We start from the raw sequence: 12,706 nt of genomic DNA on the forward strand, positions 1-12,706 counted from the left end.
TGTTTGATATAATGATGGGGAATGAAATAAGCAGAATCAAACAAATGATAAAATCACAACTCTACTAAAAGAAGAACTTTTGAAAGTGGTGAGTGGGATATTCTACTAGAGATCTATCTTCAGACTATCTTTTACTCATTTGAAAATGTCCTTCCAAAAAAAAAAAAAAAAAAAAAAAAAAGGAAAGTTAGGTGGAGAGGAAAAGATTAAGAGGAGGTTCAACATAGGAAACCAAAAAGTTAATGTATCTCAGAGGCAAATATCTTTCCTCTAAGGAGACTCCCTAGAGCCACTTTCATGTCTTGGTTTCTCAGGCTATAAATGAAAGGGTTAAGCATTGGAGTTACCACTGTGTATACCACAGAAGCCACAATATCTTTGATGGGGTAAATAGAAGGAGGACTGAAATACACACTGAAAAGGGTACCATAAAAGACACAAACCACAGAGAGATGAGAGCCACACGTGGAGAAAGCCTTTCTCCTGCCACCCCCTGAGGATGGCATCCTGAGAATGGCAGAGACAATACAGATATAAGAGACCAGAGTGCATAGGAAGGGAACTGCCATAACTGGACCACCAACAAAAAAGACAATTAATTCATTTAACCGAGTGGGAGAGCAAGAAATTTTCAACAGGGGACTAATATCACAAAAAAAATGTGATATTTCCCCTACTACACAGAAGGACAGTTTTGCCATAAGCAGAGTGTGTAACAGAGCATGGAGATTAGTGATCACCCAACACACACTCACCAGAAGGACACAGAACTGGGGTCTCATAGCTGTGGTATAATGCAGTGGGTGACAAATGGCCATGTAGCGATCATATGCCATCACAGTAAGCAGGAAATTGTCCATATCTCCAAATGACAGAAAGAAATAGAGTTGTGTCAGGCATCCTGTATAGGAAATGGTATGATGCTGAGTATAGAGATTATGGAGCATCTTCAAGACAATACTGGAGGACAGACCAATGTCAGCAAAGGAGAGACTTGCCAGGAAGAAATACATGGGAGTGTGAAGGCGAGCTTCAGAGATGATGGCAAGGAAGATGAGCACATTCCCTGCCATGGTGACCAGGTACATACACAGAAACAATCCAAAGAAGAGGTTTTGGTGTTCCGGATGCTGGGAGAGCCCCTGGAGAAGAAACTCAGAAACACTGGTCTGATTTCCATGTCCCATATCATCAACATGTTAAGAGAGTCAGAAAACAAAAGACCTAAAGAAACAAAGGAATATTTCATAAATATATTACAGAGTGTAGTAGAAAGAATTGAAATAAAAACTATGATAAGCATGTTCTACAAGAAATCCATTGGTCTTCATGACTTCTATTCCATCTCCTCTCCTCTGGGAGCTTACCCAGTTGATTACTTCTCTCTCCTTTTCTCCAAATTGCTCAGTAGATACTACTTCCCAACAAGCAATAAATATCCTCAGAACTCCCTTACCCTTAAAATTATTTTTTAACCCCCATTCCCTAAGACTATAGCTCCACATATCTTTTCTCTATATGTTAACATACTAAAAAGAATATACTGAACTGACTACCTATACGCCTATCAACCTCTAATCCCTTAGAGTATCTAGACTCCACTGGAAAAAAAAAAGTAGTACAGAGGTTTGCATGAATCAATATTGATTCTTTCTCAAAAGACAGAAAAGAAATTACTTTAGCATAATACTTTTACTATTATTTTATAAAGAAAAGGTCGAGGGATGTCCAATTTGAGAAAATACCAATGCTGTGGAACAAAAAAAATAACTGCGAAAGGTAGAGAAGGGTGGAATCCCTCTTACAAAGATAGCACAGTGGATAGAATGGTGAGCTTCTCCCTCCCTGTCCTCCCAAGAGTAAGCAATCTGACATAAGTAAAACATGTGCAGTTCTTCTAAACATATATCTATATTCATCATGCTGAGCAAGAAAAATCAGATCAAAATGGAACAACATGAAGAAAAAAAAAAAACTCCCAAGCAATCAACAACAACAAAAAAGTGAAAACAGTATTCCATGCAATAAAAATTTCAAAGTCTATTTGTATGGATGGCATGCCTCTGATAGATCAAAATCCCAACTCTGAAAGATTTGGATTCCACCCCTGCCTCTGACATAGTACCTGTCTGACAGTAAATCATTTAATCTTCAAGTGGACTAAACAACTCTCTAAGAGCATGTTTCAGCATAATTGTAAATCTGCTTTGATCAAAGGAGTCTCTTCACTGAAACATCCTCTATCTAGTTAAATCTCAGGTTGGGACAAAAAAGAATTGTATAACAAAGATACAGACAGAACATTAGATTATTTTTTCTTGTTATCCTCTTCCTCCAGGTATTTTTGCTTGATTTTAGACTCACTAAAATTTGAGTTCAAATCCAATCTCAAGCATTTATCAGCTACTTGACCCTACTTAACCTTGGTCTGCTTTCTTAACTATAAAATAAAAATATTTGTCTCCTGTACTTCCAATGCTTGTTGTGAGAATGGAATAAGATATTATTTGTAAAAGTCTGAGCACATTGTCTAACACATAGCAAGTACACAATAAATTATTTTTTCCTTTTATTTCTCTCATTTATTCTCTGTTATTTTCCTTCCTTCTTCCCTCCCAGAGCTATTTCTAATGAGGGGGAGCTGCAATGGCCATCTAATGCATTTTAATAAACTAGAAAACCTCAAAACATAAATAATTGAAGGAAATGTTTATAAAATATCACATGCAATTAGGATGCAATCTACAGCTTTTTTGGAACTTTTTCTTGGCAAGTTTCTTAGGATACTGTAAGGTTCAGCAATTGTTCAGTATGGCATAGCTAGTATGTGTCATAGGCAAGATTTGTACCTTTTACTTACCATATAAGACCAACCAATGATCTGCTGTGTTCTATATTCATTTCTTAGTTAAAAATTAATAATATTTATATTAAATTAGAATCCAACTTCATCCCACATGTATATGTGTGTGTGTGTGTGTGCTTGAATGATTGCAGATAAAAGCATCATAGTATAGAAAACTGAGGATTTGTTTTAGATTTAAGAGAACTAGAGTATAAGCCCTGCCTCTGACACCTACTGGGAATGGGAATTGGGTACCTCTCTTAACCATAAAGTCTTCCAGATAGCATTCTAAGAGTACAGATGTCAGAGTACCAGTCTATCTGCATTACTAGGGAGAGTTTTCTTACCTAGAGTTCCCTAAATGGATAAAAACTCAAGTCTGGAAATTTAAAAGTCTTTACCTTAGTACAAACCACTCACTTGGACTCTTGCCTCTCTTCACAGGTCTTCCTATTTCCACTGTCTATTCTTCTTTAACTGTATTCCTATATTAAAAATTCAGCAATGATTCCTAAGGGATTAAATTCACATTTTTAATTTAGCATTCACTGACTGACACAACATCGTGCCATATTACCTTCTAGCGTTAACTCATGCTATTCCCCACAGTGTATTTGATTTGTGAGACAGATGATAGAGGGTTTTTGATTTCTGGACTTGGAGTCAGAGAAGACTTCAGTTCAATCTTGTCTGAGTTTCTTATTATTTATAACATTGGTCAAATCACTTGGCCTTTATCTGTTTCAGTTTCCTCATTTTTAAAATGAATAATTTATAACAACATTCACATTCCAGACTTGTGAGAATAAAATGAGGTATACTCATAAAATGATGCAAACAATAAAATACTATGTAAATCCTATTATTGTGGTGATGTTTAGTATTACCAACAGGATATTGGCTATCTCTTGTTGGTTCTTTACTCTCAATATGCTTTTGTTCAGGTTCTTTCTTGTACCTGAAACTCCCTTACTCCTACCTTCCATTTGAATTTCTACTCCATCTCTGAATCTCATTAAAAATATTTTTCAGTTGTAAACTGTTTGAATTTTTGCTTTTCTTCCCGGGTTATTTTTACCTTCTGAATCCAATTCTCCCTGTGCAACAAGAGAATTGTTTGGTTCTACACACATATATTGTATCTAGGATATACTGCAACATATTTAACATATATAGGACTGCTTGCCATCTAGGGGAGGGTGTGGAGAAAGGGAGGGGAAAAATCGGAACAGAAGTGAGTGCAAGGGAAAATGTTGTAAAAAATTACCCTGGCATGGGTTCTGTCAATAAAAAGTTGTAAAAAAATAATTTTCAGTGAGTAACGTCTTGAACTTCACAAAGAACCTTGTTCACACCTTGATTATACATTAGCTATGTAGTAAATTTTTCTCTTTTTTGCATTTCATAGTATTTTATTTTCCAAATACATGTAAAGATAGCTTTCCACATTTATCTTTTCAAAACCTTGTGTTCCAAATTTTTCTCCCTCTTTCTGTCTCTGTCTCCTCAAGATAGTAAGCAATCTAATATAGGTAAAACATGCAAAATTCTTCTAAACATATATTAATACTCATCATGCTGAGCAAGAAAAATCAAATACAAAATAATAAAAAAATCAAAAAAAGAAAAACCAGACCAAAAGGAAAAAATACGAAAAAGAAAAAAAAACAAATAATAAAAAAGTGAAAACAGTATTCTATGCATTAAAATTTTCAAAGTTTATTTATGTAACAGAGGCAGTATGAATGCCTCTGATGGATCAAAATCCCAACTCTGAAAGATCTGGATTCTACCCCTACCTGTCTGATCTTGGGAAATCATTTAATCTTCAAGTGACCATAAACAACATTCTAACAGCACAAGTTTCAGCACAGTTGCAAATCTGCGTTGGTCAAGGGAGTTTCTTCACTGGAACATTCCCTATCTAGTTAAATCTCAGGTTGAGACAAAAAAAATTATATAACAGAACATTAGATTATTTTTTCTTTGTACCCTTTACCTGTAGGTATTTTTTTGCTTGATTTAAAATATTAAGAAAGTGTTACTGAATGGATGATCTTTTCTGCCATCATTTCTCTGCTCCAGATAATAGGAATTCAAAACCTAATTGGAAGGAACAGGGAACCCCTGTTTCAATCAGAAGATGCAAAGTGTTGTACACGCTGTAAATCTCTGGACTTAGCAAGTGATTTGGAAAGAAAAACCTGAGTTCTCAGTCTTGGCATTGAGAAGCATTAGTGTGGGACTATGGAGCCCCACACTGAGCTGGAGTGAATTGAGGTAGGTAACTGAGTCCTAAGTGCACACTCTATCCTCTCCCCACTCCTACCTTCCTTGTATCCTCTGCAGATTAGAGCTTTTGCCTTCTTAACTGGCACTTAACTGGACTGGGAAAATACTCCCCAAAGATTTGTTAGGAAAGAAAAGTAATTTTCTGACCATCTATATCCTCTCCAGATCTTTTTCTCCTGGGACAGAAGAGAGAGTCCCTAGGATGAGCTTTCACATTGTTTGTGCTGTGGACTCCTCAGCAAAGCTAATCTTCTATTAGCTTAAGGTATTCTTCTTCTGAAACATGCAGTAGGGAACAGGAGAAGGTAGTATTCTTAAAGCCAGACCCTCTTGGCTCTGAATAGAATCTGTTTCCTGAACAGAATCCCTGTCTCCATTACTGTTCTGGTACTAGGGAATTCTAGTTTTTTACTCCACATTGTCTATCCTACATCCCTTTTCACCACACTCTATATCTGAAACTTAAAACTACAAGGTTAAAAACAGTTAACAAATCAACAAATTAAACATTTGTTAAGGACTTGCTAAAATCCATATCAAAAAGTGTAAAAAACAGTTAAATTTACCAGATCAAGGTGAGGCATGAATGCTACATCATCTAAATAATTCCATAAAAATTATCATACAATTATCAAATCTGATTAAACTTAAATGTTAATTTTTTAAATAGTTAAATGTTTTTATTGATATCTTTGATTGTTATATTGTCTACTTTCCCAATATATACAAACCTATTCCTCTTTGGAGAAACATTCTTTCTAATGAGAATCAGAAATGGGGAAGAAAGAAAAAACTTTAAAAACTTTTTAAAAGTTTTTGACATTCCATACAATATATCACATTCATATTGATTGATGTCCAGCTCTCTGAAGACCAATTCCTCTTCCTTTGCTTAACTTTGTGGATTTGTGCATGACCATGACTTATTTCATTACTAGCACCCTCTCTCTCTCTATTATAGCTTTTTATTTACAAGATATATTTATGGGTAATTTTTTTCAGCATTGACCCTTGCAAAACCTGTTGCAACTTTCCCCCTCCTTCCCCCCACCTCCTCCCCTAGATGAGAAGTAATCCAATACATGTTAAATATGTTAAAGTATATGTTAAATACCGTATATGTATACATATCCATACAGTTATTTTGCTGCACAAGAAAAATTGGACTTAGACATAAGGTAAAAATAACCTGAGAAGGAAATAAAAAATGCAAGTGGATAAAAACAGAGGGCGTGGAAATGCTACGTTGTGGTTCATACTCATTTCCCATAGTTCTTTCTCTGGGTGTAGCTGGTTGTCTTCATTATTTAACAAATAGAACTGATTTGGTTCATCTCATTGTTGAAGAGAGCCATGTCCATCAGAATTGATCATCACATAGTATTGTTGTTGAAGAATATAATGATTTTTGATACTGCTCATTTCACTCAGCATCAGTTCATATAAGTCTCCCCAGGCCGATCTGAAATCATCCTGCTGGTCATTTCTTACAGAACAATAATATTCCATAACATGTGTTAATGTGATGACAATGTATTTTAAAATTAGCCGGAGTCAGGAAGTCATGATAAGGAAAAATCCTTGATCTTTATTCTTTGCAGAGGTGAAGGGAAATGGCAATAGGAAGGAAGGAAGAGCAAATGTGACACAAATCAGGCCAGCAGTGCCTTTGGCTCTCACACTCCACCCCCCTCCCAAATCCTCTACACAATCTCCTGTACAACACATCAAACTTGCACAGAGAGTGAGCGGGGCCATTCTTTCTCCAAGAATATATTAATATTGTCTAATTGCTAATTAGCCTCAAGTGCTTGGGACCTCAATGCAACAAGAGCTTCAAGAGCTTCAGCCCATTATAGGAGAATGGCTTGCTTTCTTATAAATTAGAGTCAATTCTCTATATATTTTGGAAATGAGGCCTTTATCAGAACCTTTGAATGTAAAAATGTTTTCACAGTTTATTGCTTCCCTTCTAATGTTGTCTGCATTAGTTTTGTGTGTACAAAAGCTTTTTAGTTCGATATAATCAAAATTTTCTATTTTGTGATCAACAATGATCTCTAGTTCTTCTTTGGTCACAAATTCCTTCCTCCTCCACAAGTCTGAGAGGTAAATTATCCTATGTTCTTCTAATTTATTTATACTATCATTCTTTATGCCTAAATCATGAACCCATTTTGACTTTATCTTGGTGTACAATGTTAAGTGTGGGTCAAAGCCTAGTTTCTGCCATACTGATTTCCAATTTTCCCAGCAGTTTTTGTCAAACAGTGAATTCTTATCCCAAAAGCTGGGGTCTTTGGGTTTGTCAAACACTAGATTATTAAAGTTATTGACTATTTTGCTTTTGAACCTAACCTATTTCACTGATCAACTAGTCTATTTCTTCACTAATACCAAAGGGTTTTGATGACTGCTGCTTTATAGTACAGTTTTAGATCTAGTACAGCTAGACTACCTTCATTTGATTTTTTTCATTAGTTCCCTTAAAATTCTTGACCTTTTGTTCTTCCAGATAAATATTGTTGTTATTTTTTCTAGGTCAGTAAAATACTTTCTTGAGAGTTTGATTGGTCTTTCCTGATTCTCCTTTTGCCTTTACTGGTTCTTTACTTATGTCACACCTATTAAACACAGGTCCCCAAGGTCCCTCTTCTTTTTTCCATCTATCATCTACATGTAGATGATTTTCTTATATTTTCAGTCCTAATATCTTTCCTGAGGGAATTGAGCCTTAACCCTGTATTTTATAATTTATTTTACTCTGTGATATTATTCTGTAATCATATTTTGTATGTTAATAATCCTGGGCCTCTTCTCTGTGCTAAAGTTCAACTTCCCCCTTTCTCCAGTTAGATTAAGCTTTCCAATAATTGCTACTATTGAAAACAACAACAACAAAAACCTCTATCCACAATGCTATTAGAAAACATTATCTCAGCATTTTCTGCAATATTTGTAGGGTATTCTTGAAAAGGTCAGGAGACCTGACTTTGTCTATCTTTAACATTTAAGGTGACCTTATCTAATTCCTTAGTCACAAGTAAATTTGCCCTTTTTAAATGACCTCAGTATGCAAGTAGGACAAGTAAATTTACAAACACATTCCTCAGAGATAGAGATAAAGACACATTGCCTACTTTCTTTGATACAATCAACAATAATCTTTGATCTCTATGATGCTGATCAGTTAGATGATTTTTTTTTTCTATTCTTTGGTCTGTGCTTAAAAAAATGTATTGTACCCTCAATTTGACATCTTTGGCCAGAATCAGGGCCATTAGATACAACCCTTATTATCAGGTCACATGATTCTTTTTTTTTTATTCTCTACCTTTTTTTTATTATTATTATAGCTTTTTATTTACAAGATATATGCATAGGTAATTTTTCAGCATTGACAATTGCCAAACCTTTCATTCCAATTTTTCCCCTCCTTCCTCCACCCACTCCCCCAGATAGCAGGTTGACCAATACATGTTAAATACAATATATGTATACATGTCCATATAGTTATTTTGCTGCACAAAAAGAATCAGACTTTGAAACAGTGTACAATTAGCCTGTGAAGGAAATCAAAAATGCAGGTATACAAAAATAGAGGAATTGGGAATTCTATGTAGTCGTTCATAGTCATCTCCCAGAGTTCTTTCACTGGGTGATGCCGGTTCAATTCATTATTGCTCTATTGGAACTGATTTCGTTTATCTCATTTCTGGAGATGGCCACATACATCAGAACTGACCATCATATAGTATTGTTGTTGAAGTATATAATGATCTCCTGGAGCGATTTGGAACTATGCTCAAAAAGTTATCAAACTGTGCATATCCTTTGATCCATCAGTGTTACTACTGGGCTTATATCCCAAACAGATTGTAAAGAAGGGAAAGGTACCTGTATGTGCAAGAATGTTTGTGGCAACTCTCTTTGTAGTGGCCAGAAATTGGAAACTGAGTGGATGCCCATCAGTTGGAAAATGGCTGAATAAAGAGTGGTATATGAATATTATAGAATGTTATTGTTCTGTAAGAAATGACCAGCAGGATGAATATAGAGAGGCTTGGAGAGACTTACATGAACTGATACTGAGTAAAATGAGTAGGACCATTTTGTCCAATTTGTCCACCTGCATTTTTTATTTCCTTCACAGGTTAATTGTACACTGTTTCAAAGTCCATTTCTTTTTGTACAGCAAAATAACTATATGGACATGTATACATACATTATATTTGACTTATACTTTAACATATTTAACATGTATTGGTCAACCTGCCAGGTGGGTGAGGGGGTGGGGGGAAGGAGAGGCAAAGTTGGAACAAAAGGTTTTGCAACTGTCAATGCTGAAAAATTACCCATGTATATGTCTTGTAAATTAAAAGCTATATAATAAAAAAAGAAAAAGAAAAAGAAATAATGCTCTCCTGGTCCTGCTTATTTCACTCAGCATTAGTTCATGTAAGTCTCTCCAGGTTTTTCTGAAATCATTCTGCTGGTCATTTCTTACAGAACAATAATATTGCATAATATTCATATATTCAGCCATTCTCCAATTGATGGGCAAACCCAGAAGAGGACAGAAAAGGCAAAACGCCTTCAAGTGGAGCCTCAAAGTGGGATACAAATAAGGTCTCCAGTTCAAAAGGCTGGCTTGGAAGAGGTCAAAAAGGATGTTAAAAGAGAGGTAGAAGAAAAATGGGAAAAAGAAATGAGAGCTATCAGAAGAATTGTGATATTTTGGAGAAAAAAGCCAACAGCTTGATTGAAAAAAAAAAAACCCTTAAAAAATAAATTTGGCTAAATGGAAAAAAAAAAAATCCACCTGAACAAACTACTCAATTACTAACAAGATTCAGTTTATATTTCCATGTCTAGTTTGTGTTTATTTAAGCCCTTGTATTTCTTATATTTCTCTTGGATCTAGTTTTTAAATTTTTTTTCTTTAAAGTTTAGGTTTTTTTGCAATACAATTTTAAAAATCTAAATAAAATGTCCATTTTCCCCCATTCAGGATTATGGTTCACTTTTCTTGGTATGATATTTTTGGCTGCAATCCTAGTTCTTTTCCTCTTTGATATGCGTTCCTCAACATCAATAGTCTTTTAATGAAGTTGATACTGTCTTTTATGATTCTAATGGTGGTTCCACCATATTTAAATTGGTTTTTTCTTGTTGCTCCTACCCTGGAGGAGATGGGAACCACTTATTGAGTAGGAATGTGGTATTGAGTAAGCTGAATGTTTAAGAAAAAATTCATTTGGCAGTTGAATGGAAGATAGATTGGAAGGGGGAGACTTTACATGTGTAAAGTAATGAGGGCTTAAATCAGTCTTGACATTATCAGAGGAAAGAAAAGAGAACATTAGAGAGATATTGCAAAGGTGAAACCCATAGCCTTGGCATCAGACTGGATATGATGGACAAATGATACTGAACAATTGAGCATGAAACCTAGGTTGAAAGCTTGGGGAACTGAGAGGATAATGTGGTTCCCAACAGTAATAGGGAAGTAAGGAAGCAGAGGGAGATTTGGGATTAAAGAAAATTAGTTAAGTTTTAGACATTTTGAATTTAAGATGTCTACTTGACATCCACTTCAAAATGCCTAAAGGCAATTTGACAGATTTTTTTTTTACTTCAGTTTATTGATGTAGAATGAGACAGAGCCCACAAGTAGTTGATGGAAATGTATGTCTTTCACAATTTGACTAAAAACATTTATTTTAAATCAGACAAAGGAAAAATGGCTGCTCATTACAGAGCATATGGTTATACAAAAGGGAAAAGGTATGAGTATTAAAGAAAACATATATCACTAGATACAGGAAATATAAAAGAAAGGTGTCTTTGTTAGCATAGCTAATTGCATTCAATTGGGACCATGCAACACTTATGACAGTAACAAAGAGGAGTAGTTCTTAGGTTCCTGAAATCTTTTTGTAGCTAGTAAGTCTTTTTTACCAGTTAGGGAAGGAAAGAGGATAATAAAGGAAACCTGCTATTGTAGGTTAGTTTTACGATTCGTTCAGGGATTATACATAGCAAAAATTTCAAATACACAACAAAATGGAATTAGTTATATCAATTCTTTACAGACAGCTTTCAGCTAATGAAACTACTTTTTGTGCAATGTGTTCTGTCAAGAAAAGAATGTTCTAAATATTATTTTTCATAATAAAATCTAAGAATGAATACATTATTTTGCTTGTTTATAGTGTCCAAACTCTTCCTGATATCTTTCTTGTGAATTCTAGCTACAATCTATTCAGCATGTATATTGCTGATTTTTTATTATTATTTTGAAAGTTTTTATTGATTTTTTTTTGTTTTTACATTACAAATGTTCATAGGTTTCTTTCACTTTTTAAGAAGCCTCTTGTAACAAAAGAAAATAGTTAATAAAACCAATAATACAGTGCCATTTTTTGAAAGAACATGAAATATTTCACATCCTACTCCTTCCCAATTGCTTATTCAAAATCTAATAGAAATCTGTTTTTTTCCTATTCCTCACATCATTGGAAAAAAGGCAAAAGAAAACAAATTTCTTGTACCATCTATTTACAAGTAAGCAAAACAAATAATCTCAATGTCCATGTACAAAAATGCTTGTGTTTCAATCTAGATCCTAAAGTCCTCTAGAAGGGTATCATTCTCTGAAATCAAAATGGCCTCTCAAACTGCAAGGGATAAGTCATTAAAAAAAATAAAGCTGTAAGGATTGTGATAAAAAAAAACATCATTTCATTTGACTCTTTACACATCTTTTGTAATTTATTTCTTTATTTCTTATGCTACAATAGTAATTCATCATATTTTTGTATCATAATTAATTCAACCATTCTTCAATAGAAGATTTTTCCTTTAAGTTTACAATTTTTTGCCATGAAAAATGTAAGGATGAAGTAAATGGATATTATCACATCAATATAGTGAAAATGAGCAATTATTAGGATTTAATAAATTATTGGAGAATGAAATAAGCAGAACCAAAGAACAATTTATAAAATAACAACTCTACAAAGCAATAGCAATGACTTTGAAAGTAGTAATAACCATCATCAGTATAATCACTAATCTAGGTGCAGTAATTTTACAGTTATCTAACTTTTGTTCATTCTCTTGAGATAAGTGGGAAATATGTTATATATGTACCAGTTGAAGAAACCATATTGAATGACCTGAAGAAGAGAAGTGTTAGAAGGATGAGAGGAGAATCATCATTAAAAGGCTTCATTTGAGCGAGGGATTGCACATGTTCTTTTTTGTGCAAAGGAAGCAAGAGCTAGAATTTTCAAAGAAATCTATTTAGGTTTGATATAAAATTGAAGTTGGGCATGTTGTAGAGAGGATTCATTTAGGTTACAGGATCTCAGATTTCCTTTCCAACATTTGTAGTCTGTGGGTCAGTGAAGAACACTATTTCCTAGTCTGTTTTATTCATCTGAAGAATTCTTCCTAATGTCATACCATTTGCATGTTAGATCATTGTGACATCTATGGCAATTCAAACCATTGTTTCATATGTAGAATAGTACAATACTAAGGATGGAACTTTGTGGTACTCTA

At 34.3% G+C, this 12,706-nt stretch overlaps 1 protein-coding gene across 1 annotated transcript; it reads right to left on the reverse strand.

Annotated features, from left to right (window-relative positions):
• Nucleotides 1–239: 239 nt before the first annotated feature.
• LOC100921482 (olfactory receptor 1N1-like) lies at nucleotides 240–1,187 on the reverse strand. Its single transcript, XM_003758380.1, has one exon. The coding sequence runs from the start codon at nucleotides 1,185–1,187 to the stop codon at nucleotides 240–242; it is 948 nt and encodes a 315-aa protein (XP_003758428.1).
• Nucleotides 1,188–12,706: the final 11,519 nt, after the last annotated feature.

This window comes from Sarcophilus harrisii, chromosome 2 (genome assembly GCF_902635505.1).
Source record: "Sarcophilus harrisii chromosome 2, mSarHar1.11, whole genome shotgun sequence".
Lineage (NCBI taxonomy): Eukaryota > Metazoa > Chordata > Mammalia > Dasyuromorphia > Dasyuridae > Sarcophilus > Sarcophilus harrisii.

Bases quoted from the DNA above. Each gene is read 5' to 3' on its own strand.
- LOC100921482 (XM_003758380.1), bottom strand. From the start codon at position 1,187: ATGGGACATGGAAATCAGACCAGTGTTTCTGAGTTTCTTCTCCAGGGG.